The sequence below is a fragment of the Myotis daubentonii genome, chromosome X, assembly GCF_963259705.1.
Source record: "Myotis daubentonii chromosome X, mMyoDau2.1, whole genome shotgun sequence".
In the NCBI taxonomy this organism is placed as follows: Eukaryota; Metazoa; Chordata; class Mammalia; order Chiroptera; family Vespertilionidae; genus Myotis; species Myotis daubentonii.
In genome coordinates, this window is record NC_081861.1 from 131,170,354 (window position 1) to 131,191,253 (window position 20,900).

A 20,900-nucleotide genomic window follows, 5' to 3' on the forward strand; every position below is an offset into this window, starting at 1 on the left:
CCCTCCTCTGTCTCTCAAAGCTTCAAAGTATTGATAAAGTGCTTCCTTCATAATGCTTTCTTCTTATAATGCTACTTTAGTACTCATCAGACTGCTGGTGAGGAGCACCTGCCATTATAAGGTGAGCCATTAGTGATATAAATAGGAAAATTCTGAGCACATTAGTCTACAGAGAGCCCAGATTCATCAAATGTGGTGCTAATATAAAATTGAACAGATTATGCTTTGTATCAAAAAATCTTTTCTTTAGTAAAGATAATTACATTGAAGCTGCAGCTCTATTACAATTGCCATAAGAAATTTGGCATGAGATCAACACTATTAAAGGGATTTAGCTCCTGAAGTACTAACTGGCCCTTAGCAGAGAACTGACCTCTCTACCTATAGGACAAGCACCAGTTCTGTAGATGGCATTTCATTTAGTTTATATACACACAGTGAGCTAATAAGCTTAACTAACTCTCATTTTAACACTGCTCCCTATGAAACAGTTAACTTTAATCACCTTTTAGTCATTTATGCTATGAATCAGTCTCTTAAAAAAAAAAAGTGTGTCACCTCTTCTGAACTGAGCCAAAATAACATGCCCTGTCTCTAGCCTGTCCACAGGAAAATGGGGACACCAACCATTTGATTCTTCACACAGTCACTGGGTCCTTCTTGATCTTACCTACAGTATGAAAAATAAAAGGATCTGTTTCTCTGAATTTATTCCTTTTCCTAACTCCAGGGCCCCATTTGTATAACTCAATCCAGATGTTCATATCACAGTGGTGCTTAGTGTAAGTAGAGGCCAGCTAAACTGTGTTTTATGCTGAAAACCTATACTCATCTCTCTCACTTAATAACAGTGGAGATATACTTTTGGTATATGTAGAAATGATCTAAATATACCTTTGTGCACACAGCTGCAAACATATAAACTCTTTTTTTTAATCCTCACCTGAGGATATTTTTCCATTGATTTTAGAGAGTGGAAGAGATAGGGAAAGACAGAAAGAAATATTGATGTGAGAGAAACACATCCATTGGTTACCTCCTGCATGCACCCCAAGTAAGGCCCAGGGCCACAGAGGAGCCTGCAATTGAGGTACATGCACTTGATCAGAACTGAACCTGGACCGTTAGGTCCAAAGGCCAAGCCTCTGTCCACGAGCCAAACCAGCTAGGGCCAAACTCTTTCTCTTATATACTTAAAACCTGGAAGTACATCGCTGATGGGCCACATAGTTTGTAAAAGTGTTTCTTTCTAGGAAATAAAACATTTTCTTATTTATTACAACCTAGTTTTGCCCATTTAGCAATAACATGAAAATTTTAAATCCAAAAATAATTTGAAAATATTTCTCTTAATCTCTTCTCAGAACTACAATAAACATAATGATTTTAATTATACCAGGCTTCCTGGTTTCTCCCCTAGTTTAAGCCTCATAAAAGAAATATCTGTAGTTAAGAGCAAGATGGGGCAAAAGTAGGTTTACAGTTGTGAGTATGCAAAATGCAGTTTATCAACATATTATTATTCATTAATTATTGTATTTTTTCCATATGAACAACTGCAAACCTACTTTTCCTCCACTCTGTATATATATCTTTTTCCCAAAGTCAGGAAGACTGTCCAAGGAACATTCAAAAATATTTTTAACAGCAAAGAAGAATTTAGAGTATTTAGTGGGGGGGAAAAAAAACTCATAGGAGAGTAAGCAAGAAGGAATAGGAAAGGGAGGAAGGAAACACAACAAACTGAAAACATAACTTGAAATCCCAAGCTAATGTGCAGTAAACTTTCTTTTTCATTTTCTAGAAAAAAACTATTGGCAGAAGATATAAAATTTTAGCTTTAATCACATATAGAGATGAGGTGACAGATGAAAGGGGTTTGGAGATGTTCTTACCAATACCTTAAGGCTGGTGTATAATAATGTTTCCTAACCACTAAGCCCTCCGGATATGAATAGGTATTTTAAAAATAAAGAGATGAATGGTCACACAAGCTAGGAAATTGCCAGCTTTAACAAAATTGACCAGGTTTCTTTATTGTATGACTTCAAAGCCTTTCACGGGCTCATATGCACTGGGAATCTCCCAGAGCCACACAGAGGCAGCAGCCTGCAAATGTGTCTTACCACAGGGCCCTAGTAATGTCTCCCAGAGACCTTTTTATCACAAGTAGTTTGGGGAACACAAGGTGGAGAGTGGGGTGGGGGCTTCCTGCCTGAATTCTCACACACCTGTTTCTGTAGTCTAAAATCTCCATAGTTAGGCAGCTGAGTTGAAGGCTTGGGCTGAGTGCTGGGCTCACTGTTTGCATTGTGATGGGAAATGGAGCGGACAAGGCAGCAGTCTCATACATTAACAGTGACTTGAGAATTCCCAGTTCCTGTCAGATCCTGGGTCACTAAGCCCCAAAGCAAGCAGGAAGCCCACCTCCAGCAGCTCAGATGAGGACTGCTGATAGCAGAAGCACAAGGAGAAGTAACTATTGGCTCTTGCACAGCAGGAGAAAGATAAGGAGGTTGGTCACAAAAGCCCTTTCAGACAGGCCTTCCATTCATTCATCCAGGTGCCTCCCAAGCCCATTTGAAGGCAGCAGCTGGCAGAATGCCCACTAATTTTGCTGTGACAAAGTCCAGGTTTGCTGTTGGTGCAAATCCAGAGCCTCATCTCATCTAGGTCCTCCTTAGGGGGACGTGGTGAAAGCCTCAATTGCCAGTGTTATGGATCACTGTCTTCCTGTATACAGAGACATTCTGACTCCAATGATGGGGAGGGGAGGGATCTGCAGGAGATGGGCCTCAGTTTGGGAGCTGGCTCTACTATTTACTAGCTATGTCACCTTGGGTGACTTGCTTAACCCCTGTATGCTTCAATTTCCTTATCTGTAAAAACAAAAAGGATAATATTAGTACCGATGCCATAGAATTTTTGTGAAGATGAAAGAATGCATTGAAAGCACTTTGCTTAATGCCTGGTCTATTGTAGATGCTCAATATTGTAGATGCTCAATAATTAAACAAGCAGAAATTATAACCAGAAAAATGCTTAGGGTGGAACTAAAACTGGGCATTAGACATATAGCAGAGACTCTATAAATACTTATTGACAGATTACCCAACAACATCTCTTAAACCCATTGCTGGAGTATTGGAAAAGAGGTTCTCACTTGTTTATATGTGGTAAGGAAGAACAGGGCTTTTATTCCACTTCAAACTGAAGCAGGAAATCAATACCTCACAGTATTTACATCTCAAGTTTGAGTGAATGCCAAAAACCATCTAATTCTCTAAAAGGACAAACAAGTGTTAAGTGGTTTTAGTGACTCAGCGAGTCCTGAGATGCTGATATGGAAAGGTATGCTCTGAACTACCCAGAGCAATACGGTAGAAACTGAGAGTACTTACTGAGAAATTGCCCAACATTGTCTGCCAAAAGTCAGAAGGTCTTTAAAGATAGAAAGTATCTTAAGCAGAAATGAATAAAAAGAAGGATCTGTTGCACCCTTTACCACACTCCACAGATTGTTGCTTGCTTCTCATTTTCAACTCTACAAAGAATGGTGATGAATAAGGCCAGAGTAGCACATGTAAATAAGGCAGAATAAATTCACAGGTGAACGAGTTTTTGGTGACATGCTTTCCCAATTCCCGCTGTTTCAGCTTATTTTTCCAAGGAAAAATACTATCCTAAAGAAAGCGCTGTGGGCCCAAACCACAGCACTAACCCCAGGTTAATAAGCATTTCTTTTTAGTTTATTCAGAATTAACACAGCTCCTAAAATACATATGAAACTATACTGTAGGCACCAAGAGTGCACATGCTATACAGAAAAACCATGTCCCCCACCTTAATTAGAGAGATTCCCCATTTACTACTCCCTGTCTGTATGAAAACCACATGCAACCTTCTACAGCCAAGAGTGAACTAGTACACATTTTCTTGGTTGCTTATTGAGGAAATTTTCCCTTTTCCACAAGAGGTTAGGGGACTAGCTAGATAAGAAAAAGTTCAACCATTCTCAGCTCTTGGAAACCTGACCGGCCAGTTGTGCGGCGATCCACCCTCACAAAGGAAACCCAGTGGTAGGACAACTGTTCTCTACCACCCAACAGTTTACAGAAATCAACATCTGTCTCCTACCTGTGATGGACAAGGTCTCGGAGGGAGCGCCGGTGGTGGAGGTAACAATCCTGACTTAGTAGCTGAAAAGAAAAACATACTGTTAAAGACCACCAAAAACAAAATAAAACACAACTTCCACTTGTTAACTAGGAATAGCATATTGTTACTTTTTGTTGTTGTTGTTAATCTTCACCCGATGATATTTTTTTCCACTAATATTTTTTTAGAGAGAGTATTAAGGGAGGGGGAGAGACAGAGAGAGAAACATCAACATTGATGTGAGAGATACACATCGATTGGCTGCCTCCCACATATACCCCGACTGGGGCTAGGAGATTAAGCCTGCAACTAAGGTATGTGCCCTTGACTAAAATCGAACCCAAAACCCTTCAATCTGTGAGCCAACGCTCTAACCACTGAGCAATAAAGGCTAAGGCAGGAATAGCATTTAATATATTTAAGTTGTTAAAGTCCATCTAAAGGCTTAATTTTTAAAAAAGAGTACATGCTTTTTCTAATCCCTTTTTTCATTTTTATCCCACCCAATAGTCAAGTATTTATATAGGCTGTTGTGATTAAGAAAGTGTAAAATGGTAAGAAAAACCACTCTGATAAAAAAAATTGGAACCCAGCAAGGAAAGGCAGTCGATCGCTCATTATTCTGCTGTTAATTTTTTAGTTTTAAATGATCTAGAGCCTTTGTTCTCCCTAGCTGTGGGCTATTACACTGTTCATTGGCTCAGTGAGTAAGCTGCAGAAACTAAGAGAACCAGGATCGATCCCAAGGCAACAATAGTGCCCTGTGAGTGAGTGGGTCTGGTAGCAGTAGGGAAAGCTGAGGTGATGGACTAAAATGATATTTAGGGGTTCTTCAAAGATCACAATTTCCTTTTCGCTCCCTACTCCTTATTATCATGGATAATTAAATCTGTTTCTAAAATAACCTGGTCCCATCTGAAGGATCTTTTGAAAGAAACTTTCAGTCTAATTTTTTTTATTTTGTGAGATATAGAGGAAATTTTAGTTAAGCCAAAAACATTAGAATTGTAACTTAATGAAAATAAACATCTGCTATTGAATTATAAATAAAGCTCATAATCACACAAAAAATAAGTTTATTATTACACACTGGCAAGTTAAACCACATTCTTTATAGACTCCTTAGAAAAGCACAGCATGCTCTATATAACTATATATAGTTTATTTGCAAATCTGTAATATGTGTGCTAATATTTAGACAATTTTCTGTGCCTTAAAAATAAATCATAGCAATGTGCCAAGAACATAGAAGTTTCTGCAAATCACTCTTGATTTTGTCCTAGCTAGATCAGACAAGCTAGAAGATGGAGTTTGGGGCTTTCCACAAAGGTAACTCAGTAATTTCATAGAGATTTTCATTCTGAGCCAGTGCATAAATATGGTACAACCATGTGGCCCCATCAATGATTTCTCTCAATCTGTATTTCATTAAAATTTATGAAATAATCAGTGGGTCAAAACTCCAAAGTTGAGACCTTGAACAGCCTTCAATAACAAAGCACGCAGCAACAGAGAATGACAAAAGCCTCAGGAATTATCCATCTCAGGGCCCCTACTCTACAGGTCCTCATGGACTGGTCCTTTAAATTACCAGCTACTTTAAAAACAAAATGAAAACACAAACAAAAAAATCTCTATGTGCTTTTAAGGGAAAAGCCTTGCACCAGCATTAATGTGTTTGTTAAAACAACCCTTTATTAAAAGAAGACTGAGAAATATGCCATTTAATTAAACTGACTTCTGCTTCTAGCCAAGATGGCCAGATGAAGGCATTAGGGCCATACTGAAAATAGGAAGATTAGTAACATATGTACTCTGGATGCTGAGTCTCTTCCAGCCCTCTTCCTCTCTGCTCCCAGACTATTACATCCAAAGAGTGGAAGAATGTGCTCCAGGTAATTGAACCAGTCAACAAGGAAGATCTAGACACAACATAAGGAGATATCCAACAAGATGGCCAAACAAGATCATTCTACCATGAAGCCCACAGATAGCAAGTCCCATCTATTTATTCTTTTACTCCAGTCAGCTTTTAACCCCCATTCTTAAATATAAACAGATGATGAAGTATCACCAAGTATCTGCAGAAAATTTTCTAATCTAAGAGCAATCTATAATAATAAAAGCATAATATGCTAATTAGACCGGACAGCCAAATGACCTTCCGAATGTCATTCTGGACGTCCTTCTGGACGAAGCCGCAGTGGCGAAGGCCAAGGCAGAGGCAGTTAGGGGTGATCAGGCAGGCAGGTGAGTGGTTAGGGGCTATGAGGCAGGCAGAGCAGTTAGGGGCAATCAGGCAAACAGGTGAGTGGTTAGGGGTGATCAGGCAGGCAGGTGAGTGGTTAGGGGTGATCAGGCAGACAGGTGAGTGGTTACGGGCTATAAGGCAGGCAGAGCAGTTAGGAGCAATCAGGCAGGCACGTGAGTGGTTAAGGGTGATCAGACAGGCAGGCAAGTGGTTAGGGGTGATCAGGCAGGCTAGTGGTTAGGGGTGATCGGGCAAACAAAGGCGGTTAGAGGCAATCAGGTAGGCAGGCGAGTGGTTTGGGGCGATCAAGCAGGCAGAGGCCGTTAGGGATGATCAGGCAGGCAGATGAGTGGTTAGGGGCGATCAGACAGGCAGGCAGAGGTGGTTAGGGGTGATCAGGCAGGCAGGCAGAAGGGTTAGAGGCAATCAGGCAGTCATGCAGAGTGGTTGGGGGCGATCAGGCAAGCAGGCAGGCCAGCGGTTAGGAGCCAGTGGTCCCGGATTGTGAAAGGAATGTCCGACATCCCCTGAGTGGTCCTGGATTGCGAGAGATTGCAGGCCAGGATGAGGGACTTAACCCCCTACCCTGTGCATGACTTTTGTGCACCAGGCCTCTAGTAAAAATATAAAAAGGTAACACCAAAAAAAAAGATTAGATCTATACTAGGAGAAAAATTTAAATGTATATTATTAATACCGTCAGAAAGATAATCCAGCTTATTCCAGAAATATCTAAACATTTACTATGTGCTAGACACTTTGAGATTCTGGTAAAATACTAGTGGGGAAAAAATATCTCTACCCTCATGAAACATATTCTACAGATAACGGGGTCAGAATTGGGAATGCAATTTTAAATAGAGTCATCAGGGAAAGTCTCAATGAGAGATAAATGTTATTTATAAAGATGAAATAATGGGATGCTATTGGAAAACGAACATTCAAAAAAATCAAAAAAGCACTTGGAAATTAAAAACATAATAGCAGAAAGAGAAAGCTTAATAGAAAGGTTCTTTATATGTCTAAATGAAACTTATTTGATCCTTGATGCAAAGAAGATTTCTGAGTTGTCTTTGTATCTTTTTTTTCCTATCACCTTGCCCATGGTAGGTGCAATCAATTGTAAAACAATGTGTGACTGGTATGTGTGAGGCCTGTGCTAGGCATTGGGATACACAAAATGAATAGATGTGATCACTTCTGAGGCAGTACAACGAGTGGAATCCACACATTTTCTTTAAAAGATGATAGGTATAAAGAGAGCTGAAGATTTATGGGACAAGTTAAACCTCATTCTAAGTGTAGGCACAGTTATAAAATATCAAGATGTTAGGGATCTTTTTTAAAAGTATTTTTTTTATTGTTTTAAGAGAGGAAGGGAGAGCGATATAGAAACATCAATGATGAGAGAGATTCATTGATTAACTGCCTCCTGCACGCCCCGTACTGAGGATTGAGCCTGCAACCCAGGCATATGCCCTTGACTGGAATCTAACCCAGGATCCTTGAGTCCATAGGCCGATGCTCTGTTCACTGAGCCAAAACGGCTAGGGTAAGATGTTAGGGATCTTGAAACCCAGCCTAACTACAGACTTAATCCTGTGGCCAAAAATACTTCATTTCTTCATTATATATCTTTTAACATTCAAAAATAAAAGCTTAATAGAAAGTTTCAAAGATAATCTGAGGAAATCTTACAGAAAGTATAGTAATATCCAAATAAAAGTTCCACAAAGAGAAATAGAGCAAATAGCAGGAAAAAATCAATTAAATAGTTCAAGAAAATGTCCCAAAAATGAAGAATATGAGTTTCTAAATTAAAAGAGCCCACTGAGTACCCAAGACAATAGGGAAAAACAAACAAAACAAAACAAAAACAGATCCCTGGCAGGACACATCAACATGAAATTTTAAAACACTGGAGTTAGAAGATTCCACAAGTTTCCAGCAGAGGGTGGTAGAGGAGGGCAAGCCTCATATAAATGATCAGGAGTCCATATGGTTTTAGACTTATTAATATACTACTGGATGCTAGAATTCATTGGAACAATGCCATTAAAATTCTGAAGAAAACTTATTTCCATAATAATTGTATGCCCAAACTAGCAGTCTTCGTGATGGTTAAATTAAATATATTTTTAGACATTCAAGGTCTCAAATTGAGTTCCATGCACCCTTTCCAAGAAAGCTACTCAAGGATATTCTCTACCAAAACAAGAGAATAAACCAAGAAAGAGCATGACATAGATACAGGATAAAGTAGATTCAACATAGGAGAAAGAAGAAGGGAATCCTTGAATGACAGTGTAGGGAGATACCATGATAAAAACTATATAACATGCATAGAAAACAATTGCTTTAGATTTCCTCAGAAAGATGAAACTTGATGTGTCAGAATTTCATAAGAAGAACTTTGGAACACTGAGTCTACAGTTGATTTAGGGGCAAGTACATTGAAAAGAAAACAAGCTGATTATTCACTCCAAGGCATACAAAAATTTGTGCAAGGAAGAAAAGTAAATAATGTAGCAAATGGCTTACATAGCCATAATAAGATAAACACTAAATACTAATCTAACTAAAACTATAATATAACTATATTGGGAGAGTGGGAGAGGGGAAAGGTGCTGAGGAGGGGAAGACAAATGATGATGACTAACACTGAAATATCAACAAGAGGTTATACAAATGTTATTTTGAAATATGAAGGGAACCAGAACAATCAACATAAAAGATCCTGTAGCAGAGTGTATTCTCCCAAGTCCTGAGGTAAACCAATGGCCTTGGAGTACTTCTCAGACTTTAGTTTGTCTCCGCAGTTCAGCATGGAGCTCTGGGCCTTCCCTTCCAGCAAATCACTTTTCCAGCTTTTTCTCTCTCTTTCCGGAAGTCTTGTCCACTGACTCTCAGTCAAGAGAAGGGAAAATTGAGATTACCTACTCACTCCACTTCACTCCCAATTTGGAGTATCAGTAAGATATCTTAAGTTTCACCTACTCACATATATGGCTTCTGGAGGGAGACAGGCAGTCGAGAGCATGCCCCAAATCTTAGGTTTTCCCTTAGTTGCCACTGTTCCCAAAGTAAAAATGCCATTAGCTCAGGCATCTTTCCTTGTTTGGATGCTGCTGAAGAATCTCATCCTTGTGTTTGTATTCTGTGTTCATTTCCTTTAATGGTAGGAGATATTAATCTAGCTTTATTCTACCAATTTTTTATCTACTTCATCTTTTTGTTTCCCATAGCACGAAAACACACTGCCTTGTGTTTAGTAAGCACTCACACAGTGAGTGAATAATGAGAATTAAATTCAGTAAAAAATCTCCTCTTATAATATTTTTAGTTAATTCATGATGTTAAATTAGATTCAAAAAATTGTTTTAATCCTCACTGGAGACTATGTTTTATTGATTTTTTAGAGATAGAGGAAGGGGGAAGAAGAGAGAGGGGGAGAAAAAGAGAGAAAGAGAAAGAGAAACATCTATGTGAGTGAGAAACATCAATCAATTGCCCACTGTACATGCCCCAACTGGGAATTGAACCTACAACCCAGGTATGTGCCCTGACTGGGGGTCGAATCTGCCACCTTTTGGTGTATGGGACAACATTCCAACAACTAAGTCACCTGGCTAGGGATATATTCAAAATTTTTATCCAGAATGCTCTAATCAATGTTTTTAAAAACAGAAAGAAAGAAAAAGCATAACTTCATGAAAAATGAAATTGAAAAAAATACTTTGGCTGAATAATCTAGGATATGCATGCAAAAGATGACAATGTAAGTGCTTTTCCAGAAGGTAACAGAATGAAAGAAGAGAGGGGAGGACAACATTTTTCTGCAGACATTAAAGCCACCATACTCATGAAGCAATTGCAGGTTTATTCATGATGTCTTATAGTTAATAAGGTGGGACACCAGATACCAGCAAGGCTTTCTCAAATCCACAATTTTATAAGTGCAACCATGGAAAAAATAAAACATAACCAAATCCTGAAAAAAAAACACAGATTAAAAAGTTCATGAAAGAAATTGCCATTTAATCCTAAATGTAGAAAACACATTAATGATTTCCAGTGTTTATTAAAACACCATTAGAAGATGTATATTTTCTGAAACTGATCTACTAAATCTGTTTCTCGGTATCTTCATTCAAAACTCTAACTTCTAAAAATCTTTATCCTCTTCATTATACTTAGAAATTTCCAGGCAAAATATTATTCATAGATATTACTGTCTATTTACTAATTTCCTTCAGATTTTTACAAAGCCCCAAATCAATGACTAAATGAAAACATGTTCTAACTTACTGAGTGGAAATAAAGCAGCAGATGTGGTGATTGAAAGCTTCAAGGAAAGAAAGCCGATTCTTCAGGGGAATGAAACTTGGAATAACTTCAGCTGTGGAAAAGGGCCCCTATCCTCCCAAACTCGGAATATTTTATGAAGAAAATAAAAGCATTCTAATGCCAAAGGAAAATAAAAAAAAACACTTACAGGATGGAAAATGTTGAAAGGAGCTTGCCAGTGGGAACTACACTTTTAAGTATCAATCAAGTAGAGAGTTAGCCATATGCAAAGCTTCAAGGATTTCATCAGTAAGGACCATTCCTCTTCTTGGCAAGTTCATAAAAATGGCTCTTTCTTTGTAACAGAAATCATTCTCTCTCCTTTCTAATCACAAAAGCATGTGCAAGCCTATGCCTACCTAGCCCCTGATCACCCAGTTACACAGTGATGGATTCATCTGTCATATACACCTATGTACACAATAAAATGTTTGCCAGGAGCCACTATGGAAGACAGTATGGAGTTTCCTTAAAAAACTGAAAATGGAACTCCCATTTGACCCTGTGATCCCACTTCTAGGAATATATCCCAAGAAACCGGAAACACCAATCAGAAAGGATATATGCACCCCTATGTTCATAGCAGCACAATTCACCATAGCTAAGATCTGGAAACAGCCTAAGTGCCCATCAGTAGATGAATGGATTAGAAAACTGTGGTACATCTACACGATGGAATACTATGCTGCTGTAAAAAGGAAGGAACTCTTACCATTTGCAACGTCATGGATGGAACTGGAGAGCATTATGCTAAGTGAAATAAGCCAGTCAATGAAGGAAAAATAGCACATGATCTCACTCATTCATGGATAATAGAGACCATTATAAACTTTTGAACAATAATAGATACAGAGGCAGAGCTGCCTCAAACAGATTGTCAAACTGCAGCGGGAAGGCCGGGGAGGGTTGGGGGGCAGGAGGGAGGGGGTAAGAGATCAACCAAAGGACTTGTATGCACGCATATAAGCATAACCAATGGACATAAGACACTGGGGAACAGGGGAGGCTAGGAGACTGTCTAGGGCGGGGGATAAAATGGACACATATGTAATACCCTTTGTAATACTTTAAGCAATAAAAAAATAAAAAATATATAAAAAATATAAAATGAAAAAAAGAAAGGAGAGAAAGAAAAAAAAATGTTTGCCAGGACTACCTTTCCAATGATACCTGCCCCGATCCTCTGGTGATGCCCAGCCTACCCTCAAAATACAAGCTCATTCAATTCTCTGTTAAAAGAACAATTTTTTCACCAGTAGAAAGAGATAAACTTACACATACCTTGGAAATGTTCAACAGGGAAAATATCAATGACTGAGACTGGAAAAGTAATAATATCAAATTCAATTCTTTCACTTTGCAAATGAGAAAATTAAGGCCTGGGGAAGTAAAATGACATCATCAATGTCACAAGGCTACTATGATCAGGCAGCAATCAATATAACATTTTGAACCTATGAGACAGGTAGTAGTAAAAAGCAAAAAGGGAACTGAGTTGGAGGATAAGCAAGTAGACAGGAGTTATTCTACATCCAGGGAATAAGCATGTCAGAAGGCTGCAAAGCAATAAAGTATTGCAACTTTAAGGAACTAAAAAAAAAATGCTTCTCATTACGCTTGCATCACAAATTCACATAAATAAGACACTAGACACTATCTAAAAATATGCTAGTGTAGCACATATTTAGCCTTCTGAGTCAGGTGATTGCCTCTTGACAAGACTATATATGACTCCTCTGCTTTAAAAAAAACATTCAGTGTAGCACTGGCATAAGGATATACAGAGCAACAGAATAGAATGTAGTGCAGAAATAAACCCTTTATTCACAGTCAAATGATGTTCAACAAAGGTGTCAAGGCAATTCAGTACAGAAAGGAGAGTATTTTTCAGCAAGTAGTGCTGAGAAAACTGGATATCCACATACAAAGAGATGAACTTAGACTCTTAACTCATACTATATATAAGAATTAAATCAAATGGATTAGAGACATGAATGTAAGAGTAAAATTATACTTTTAGAAGGAAATATAAGAAGGTCTTCAAGACAAAGATTGCTTAGATATGATACCAAAAGCATGATCCAAACAGGAAAAAACTGATAAATTGCACTTCATCAAAATTCATATTTTTGTGTTTCAAAAGACACCATTAAGAAAATGAAAAGACAAGTCACAGATTGGAACAATGTATTTACAAATCACATATCTGGTGTAGGACTTATAACTTATATACAAAGGACTCCAGAATATGCAACTCAACAATGAGACAAACAATTAAAACTGGGCACACAATTTGAGTAGATATTTCACCAAAGAAGCTATAGGAACCACTAATAAGCACATGAGAAGATGCTCAACATCATTAGTCATGGGGGAAATGTAAATCAAAACCATAACAAAATACCACTTCACACCTACTAGGATGGCTATAATAAAAACGATAATCAGTATTGGTGAAGATGTAAAGAACAAGCAATCATCATAGATTGCTGCTAGGAATGTAAAATGGTAGAGACACTTTGGAAAAGTTTGGTAATTTCTTAAAAGATTAAACAAAAATTTACCATACACCCAGGAAATGTACTCCTACATGTATACCCAAGAGAAATTAAAATATGTGTATACCAAAACTTGTATTCAAATGTTCACAGCAGTATTATTCATGATGGGCAAAAAGTAGAAACAACTCCAATGTCCATCAAATTGAAAAATGAATAGACAAAATGTGGCACGGCCATACAATGAAAGTTATTCAGCAATAAAAAGAAATTAAATACTGATGCATGCTATAACATGGATGAACCTCAAAACCATTATACAAAATAAAGGAAGCCAGACACAAAAGGCCCCAATTTGTATGATTCTGCTTATATAAAATGTCCATAAAAGGCAAAGCTATAGAAACAGAAAGTAAGTTAGTAGTTGCCTGGTGCTGGTATGGGATTAAAATGTTAACAGACATAAGGGATATTACTGGGGTGCTGAATATGTTCTAAAACTGGATTATGGTGACAGTAGCACAATTTGATAAATTTACTAGAAATCACTTAATTGTACACTTATAATGGATGAACTTTATGGTCTGCAAATTATATCTCAATTTTTTTTAAGCTAAGGGTAGAGTCTAGCCGGCATGGCTCAGTGGTTGAGCATTGACCTATGAACCAGATCACAGTTCGATTCCTGGTCAGGGCACATGCCCAGGTCACGGGCTCAGTCCCCAGTGGGGGTGGTTCTCTCTCATCATTGATGTTTCTCTCTTTCCCTCTCCCTTCCTCTCTAAAAATCAATAAAAACATATTTTTAAAAAAGCTAATGGTAGAACAAAATGTAATTAATCTTATGGGAGGGAGAATACAGATTAAACAAGATGGGCCATAATTGATCATTGTTAAAGTCAGGGATTCAATATACTATTCCTTTTACATATAATATATACTATGTATATATATTATATATACACTCTATAATAATTCTTATCATTAAATAAAAAATAGATATATTCCTAAGATTTCTAAGTATTTATGAAGACAAGACTTTCTTTCCTGTCTCCCTTAAGTATCTCAGGAAAATCTGCCCAACACTGTAAATCACATGGGAGAGAACACAGGAAAATAATATTAATTTCTTGCATAAAGAGCGTACCATATTTATTCTTTAATATAGCTTTTAAGTTTATATATTAGTGTTATTACCTATAGAAAAATTAAGGTGTGCCCCTCAAGTTAAATTAATATAGATTGCTTTCTCTGATACCAAATCTGCTGCAACAAAGATCTGAACAAAGATTTCCCATCTTCACAGGATTCTGAAGGAGAACAAAGCAAGTTACATTCACTGGATCTCAATCTCCTTGCCTATAATATGTGAGAACTGGCCAAGATGATATTTCAATTCTCTTTCAACATTGACACTCTATGATTCTTTAATTTATTTGCCAGTGTTTACCAATAACTCCTTCATCATGCACCATGGGATATGTAGTAACAGTTTACTAGATCCCAGATGGAGAGACATGCACAGAGTTAAGCATCAAAAACACATGATATTTAACCTTATGAAAGTCAAGTTTAATTTCTCATATTACATTTACATCAACGAATTTCCCCTGGGAAAAGATTCTACTATCTTGAAACTGTCTCTTTTCTATCATGAATTTTTTAAATGTGACATATAGTCAGACAAATTTCTAAGCCTTAAGCATTTCAAAATGAGTTTGTGATGACAACTACACTACATCAGTTTCTCAATCACTCCACAACCTTTTACAACGTGGATTAACCCTATCACTGCAAAAAACTGTTCTAAGACTTCCTAAGGACACAGTTTACAAATTTCTCCCCTACTTGTCATTCTTTTTGCCCCATCAGCAGACTTTTTAGTCTTCTGGTCTCCACTTATTCCTGAAATATACTCCCCCCTGAGCATGCCAGACCATGGTACTATGTCCCTTACTGAACTCATGTATTCTCGTGGCTTCAGGTCCAGTTTTCAAGACAAAGATATTTGGTATTCACATAAAGGAAGGGTTTTAGTAGAGAGGTGACATCATAGTTGTGCTTAAGGAAATTAATCCTGTTGCTCAATGAAGGAAAGAACAAAGCAAGCAAGCCAGATTAAAAATTGCTATAGTAGCCTCCCAGACAGCTGGTAATAAGAAGTGAACCAAGGCAGATATCAAAGAAGAATCAACAAAATCTGACTCCAAAAATCATATCCATCCTTCAAAGGTTAGCTCAACAGCTTGTGTACCCTCCCCACCACCACATCCACAGCCCGTCCTAGTTAGAAACCACCCAGACTTCAGCACTCTTCTCACAAGTTAACTAATACTGATTGGCAGAATGTGGGGCCATATCCATATTCCCCTTTGAATTCTCCACAGCAGCAAGCACACAGTACATACTCAGTAAATATTGGTTAAATGAATAAGACATTCTTCCTGGTCATCATTACTGAAGTCTATTTCAGTTTTCATACGATTCTATAAACTCAAATACATATAAGGAATGTGGTGATGTATTGAGAATTATATTATTTTATGGTATTCTTCAGCTCACAAGTTTTATAATAGTCATAAGTGAAATGTCCAACAATAAGAAAAATGGTTAAATAAACCATGGTCCAAATTAATAAAGGTAAACATAATAAAATAGAGTATCACCATAGTACCTTGCAACTACCAATGAAGTAATGGATCTAAGCTGTGGTTTGCTGGAAACAATTCAAACCAGCTTGTGAGAGCCAACTGTGCACATCTGTTCCAACCCCACATTCAGCGACACATCAGTAAGAGTGAAATTGGCCATGACAGGAGTGTTTATACCATAAAAACTGGCAAATGGCCAGTTGTTAAACATTTACCAACATTCTTCCGGAATGTAGGCAAGGATCAATACTTGACTAAAAAACATTATTTGAAAGGCTGCTGGGGATCTTTATCATAATGGATTAATCAGCCTAATACTACATGAATACACTGCTCAAGCAAACATCACAAAAACAGCAGCATTAGACATCAGGGACCTCCTAACAGGATGCAGTAGGAAGTACACAGCATCACTATGAAGTATTCTTGCCAAAAATAGAATCTGATTCTAATCAAGCCTAGATCTACCTACCAATTTATAGGAAATACAGGAGGTGGAAGAACAGACAACCAGCCAAATACAGAATGTGGAAATGTCTACAGGTTGGATAATTTTCCTATGAATAAATGAATGAATGAGTATTAAAAGGGGGAGACTGAAGGAGGACCCTATCTATTGAAAGAAAGTTAACATATGTCAAAACAAGCACGATGTGCATGTAGCCCTTGTCTGGATACTCATTTGAACAATCCACTACAAAAAGACATACTTGAGACAATTCAGTAAATCTGAACATTGGTTAGATATTAGATGATATAAAGGGTTTATTGTTAATTTTTACATATAACAAAGGCTTAGTAGCTAAATTTGTTCAAAGGCCTTATCCATTAGAGCAGGGGTGGGGAACGTCCAGCCCGCAGGCCCTATAAGGCCCGTGAAATCATTTGGCCTGGTCCTGCCAAGGCATTAGGGGTGAGTTAATTAAATGTTGGACCAAATATAGCAGGCTAATTTTTAAGTTGATAATTTTCTATGGCCCAAGAATGATGTTATAAATATCCCAATGGCCCTTGGCAGAAAAAAATGTTCCCTATCCCTGCATTAGAGATACATATAAAGTATGTATGCATGAAATTATAATATCTGGAATTTGCTTCAAAATAATCTGTGGATGGGGTTTCTCTTTTACATATATTTGAAATTTTCCATAATACAGTCTTTAACAGAGTAGCCAGGATATAGAACATATATAAAAGAATTATAAAATTATCAGTACTGACATGGACATTATCTCCAAGAAATAATCTACTATGAAAAAGCATGGAGGGGCCCTGACCAGTATGGCTCAGTTGGTTGGAGTGTCGTCCATGCACTGGGTCACGGGTTCAATTCCCAGTCAGGGCACATAGCCAGGTTGTGGGTTCGAACCCCGGTTGGGGTACATGTGGAAGTCAACCGATCGATGTTTCTCACATCGATGTTTCTCTCCACCCCCCCTCCCTCCCTCTCCTTTCTACTCTCTCTAAAATCCATAAATACATATTCTTGGGTGAAAATTAAAAAAACACATAGGGGAAACATGCACAATGTGATTCCAATTATTTTAAAGATAAATAACATGAAATTGATGTCACAGGTACACATCTATGTTTGTAAATGCACTAGAAAATGTCTGAGGAATACATTCCCCGGGGAGGATGCCATGGTAGGGATAACATTAGGGACAGTCCTGTGATGTTTGATTTTATACACAAGAAAGAATTTGTCTATCTCTCAAATGAGTTTTATAAGCATTTTTAAGTTAAAGGTTATACTAACATTTCCCACTACACCCTCCAGAGATTCAAGTCCTGTTCCTCCCCACAGGCCCTTGTCAACGGACTCAGCCAGCCAGGGACAGCTGTAAATCTGGAGGGTGGATATAAAAGAGCATGCACCCTGCCCAATAGCTGGATTGGCTGCACCCTCACCTTGGCAAGCCTTTGAAAATTTCTCCAGGCTTTTGGCATTTAGAGGCATAAATCACAGCACTGTTCTAGTATAGAAACTTTCACATAAGTTATTGAGGGGGGAGGCATAAGTAGAGAAAGAAACAGGAAAAGGAAAAAGAAGCCAAGAATAGACTGTACACTGCAACCACACCTTCCAAAGACTGAGACTGGCATACATCTCAATGAGCATGATGGATACTGGCACAGACAAATACCTGGACTGTACTTTTACCTCTGAAAATTTTCAGCTAGCCCGACAGCCCATATATACTTCTCTATGCTCAAAACGAACTTTTAGACTTCAAATCTCATGACAAAATAACACTATATTGCAGCCAACACCTTTTATTTATTAAATACTGAGAAGCTCAAGGAAAACCTGGTGCTCTGTCACTATGAATTCTGAGCGTTACATCTAATAATAGAACCCTACCACAAATAAGATCAGGCCTGAAAGCAAGGATAATTGGGAAGCTCAGGATATAACACAGCAACATAGTATGATCCAGTTGATCAAAAGTGACATATAAAGACAAGTGTAGCTGAGAGGTTACTACTAGTACATGGGCATCATGGTTCTCACTGGGTGCACTATTTTGATAGGTTTATAGTCTACTTCATGCTTTCCTAGTTTGTCAAAAATTTTAGTAAGTAATTTCTAGCAAAATGCAATACACTAAAATTCTACATAACTTAGATCCTTATACTTTCCTATGAAAATTAATCAGCATGGAAACAAAATAAGTAAATGCAATGGTATCACCTGTTTTCCATACTGCTCTTTTCTCCATGTGATCAATTTAAACTGCTAATTAAAATGTTTTTAATAAAGAGTCTCAGTAAAGTGGGAATAGAGGGATCAGACCTTAACTTAACAAAGGCCACATATGACAAACCTATAGCCAACATCATACTCAATGGGCAAAAACTGAAACCATTTCCCCTAAGAACAGGAACAAGACAAGGATGTCTGCTTTCACCACTCTTATTCAACACTAGTGGCCCGGTACACGAAATTCGTGCACGGGGAGGGTGTGTTCCTCAGCCTGGCCTGCACCCTCTCCAATTTGGGACCCCTCAAAGGATGTCCTACTGCCAGTTTACAGGGATCGGGCCTAAACCAGCAGTCGGACATCCCTCTCACAATCCGGGACTGCTGGCTTCTAACCGCTCACCTGCCTGCCTGCCTGATTGCCTCTAACCACTCTGCCTGCCGGCCTGCTTGCCCCCAAATGCTCCCTGCTGCCAGCCTGATCACCCCAAATTGCCCCCACTGCTGGCCTGCTCGCCCCTATCTTCCCTCCCCACTGGCCTGCTCATCCCCAACTGTCCCCTTGCTGGCCTGCTCACTCCAAACTGCCCCCCCGCTGTCCTGATCACCTCCAACTGACCCCCACTGATGGCCTGCTTGCCCCCAACTGGCCCCCCTGCTGGTCTGCTTACCCCCAACGGCCCCGCCCCCCACCAGCCTGATCACCCACAACTGCCCTCCCCTCTTGGCCTCTAACCACCTCTACCTCGGCCCCACCACCATGGCTTTGTCCAGAAGAACACCTGGAAGGTCTCCCAGTCTAATTAGCATATTGCTCTTTTATTAGTATAGATATATTTGTCTGTAAATATGGTTATGATTGCAGATGTGAGTAGGACCAGGTAAAATTTTATAGAATGGGCCTTTTATTACAGATGGTTTGCCATGTATGCATTTTTTCTAAAGAAGTAAAAATCACTTTAAAAAATGTTTCAGGAAGACTTTCAGAAATTTATAGTATCTGCTTTTCTTCCAAGAAAGTTGTCACTTTTATGCCAGAGTGAGAATTATTTGTATGCTTTGTATGTCAGTATTGGGCCACTGTGACTGGGGGGCACTTAGCTTGACTTGAGAGTAATTATCTTGCTCACTGGCTGGGAGGGAGGGTGTGAGGCAGAGGAGATAAATACTTGGTTCTGGATTATTCATAGATTGCTGACTTTCTGGATTGATTGTGCAAGCCCCTCCTTTTATTGATGTCCACCTTCTATTGACAGACATCTACCCTGGGAGAGAAATGAGATGAAACTCTCTTTCTTTTCATTGTAAAAAGCATTTGAATTCCTAAGGTGTGATAAGGCCACCCAGCCATCCACAGTCAAGGTACACATTTTCATGGAGGATGTTCCCACTCTTGAATAAATTAAAACAATTTTTTTCTTTTAATTTAAACTTTCTTCTATAACTGTTTTCTTGCTACTTAAAAGCTAGTTTTTCTGAAACTACTTCCAAAGCTTTTCAAGCTGTATATGTCCTTGGAATGAATTTATAAATAAGAATTGAGCCCGGCCGGTGTGACTCAGTGGTTTAGCATCGACCTATGAACCAGGAAGTCACAGTTTGATTCCAGGTCAGGCCACATGCCCGGGTTGTGGGCTTGATAACCAGTACGGGGCGTGTAGGAGGCAGCCGATCAATGATTCTTTCTCATCATCGATGTTTCTCTCTCCCTCTCCCTTCCTCTCTGAATCAGTAAGAATATATTTTTTTTATTTTTTTAATATATTTTATTGATTTTTTACAGAGAGGAAGGGAGAGAGACAGAGAGTTAGAAACATCGATGAGAGAGAAACATCGATCAGCTGCCTCCTGCACACCGCCTACTGGGGATGTGCCCGCAACCAAGGTACATGCCCATGATTGGAATCGAACCTGGGACCCTTGAGTCTGCAGGCTGACGCTCTATCCACTGAGCCAAACCGGTTACGGCAGTAAGAATATATTTGAGAGAGAGAGAGAGAGAGAGAGAGAGAGAGAGAGAGAGAGAGAGAGAAGAGTATATATGTTTGTAAATAAGAAAACATGTATTTGATGCTCTTAGAAAGTCTTATTTTCTTTCATTAAAACTTGTGCAGCCGAAACCGGTTTGGCTCAGCGGATAGAGCGTTGGCCTGCGGACTGAAAGGTCCCAGGTTCGATTCTGGTCAAGGGCATATACCTGGGTTGCGGGCACATCCCCAGCGGGAGATGTGCCCGAGGCAGCTGATCGATGTTTCTCTCTCATCGATGTTTCTGACTCTCTATCTCTCTCC

At 38.7% G+C, this 20,900-nt stretch overlaps 1 protein-coding gene across 6 annotated transcripts in view; it reads right to left on the minus strand.

The window, feature by feature from the left end:
* REPS2 (RALBP1 associated Eps domain containing 2) overlaps positions 1 to 20,900 on the minus strand; it is a 195,265-nt gene that overhangs the window by 45,677 nt on the left and 128,688 nt on the right. For all 6 annotated transcript variants that reach the window (XM_059678506.1, XM_059678507.1, XM_059678510.1 and 3 more), the window contains one exon: positions 4,138 to 4,199. In XM_059678506.1, the coding sequence (XP_059534489.1) occupies positions 4,138 to 4,199 (62 nt within the window). The remainder of the gene's footprint in view (positions 1 to 4,137; positions 4,200 to 20,900) is intronic.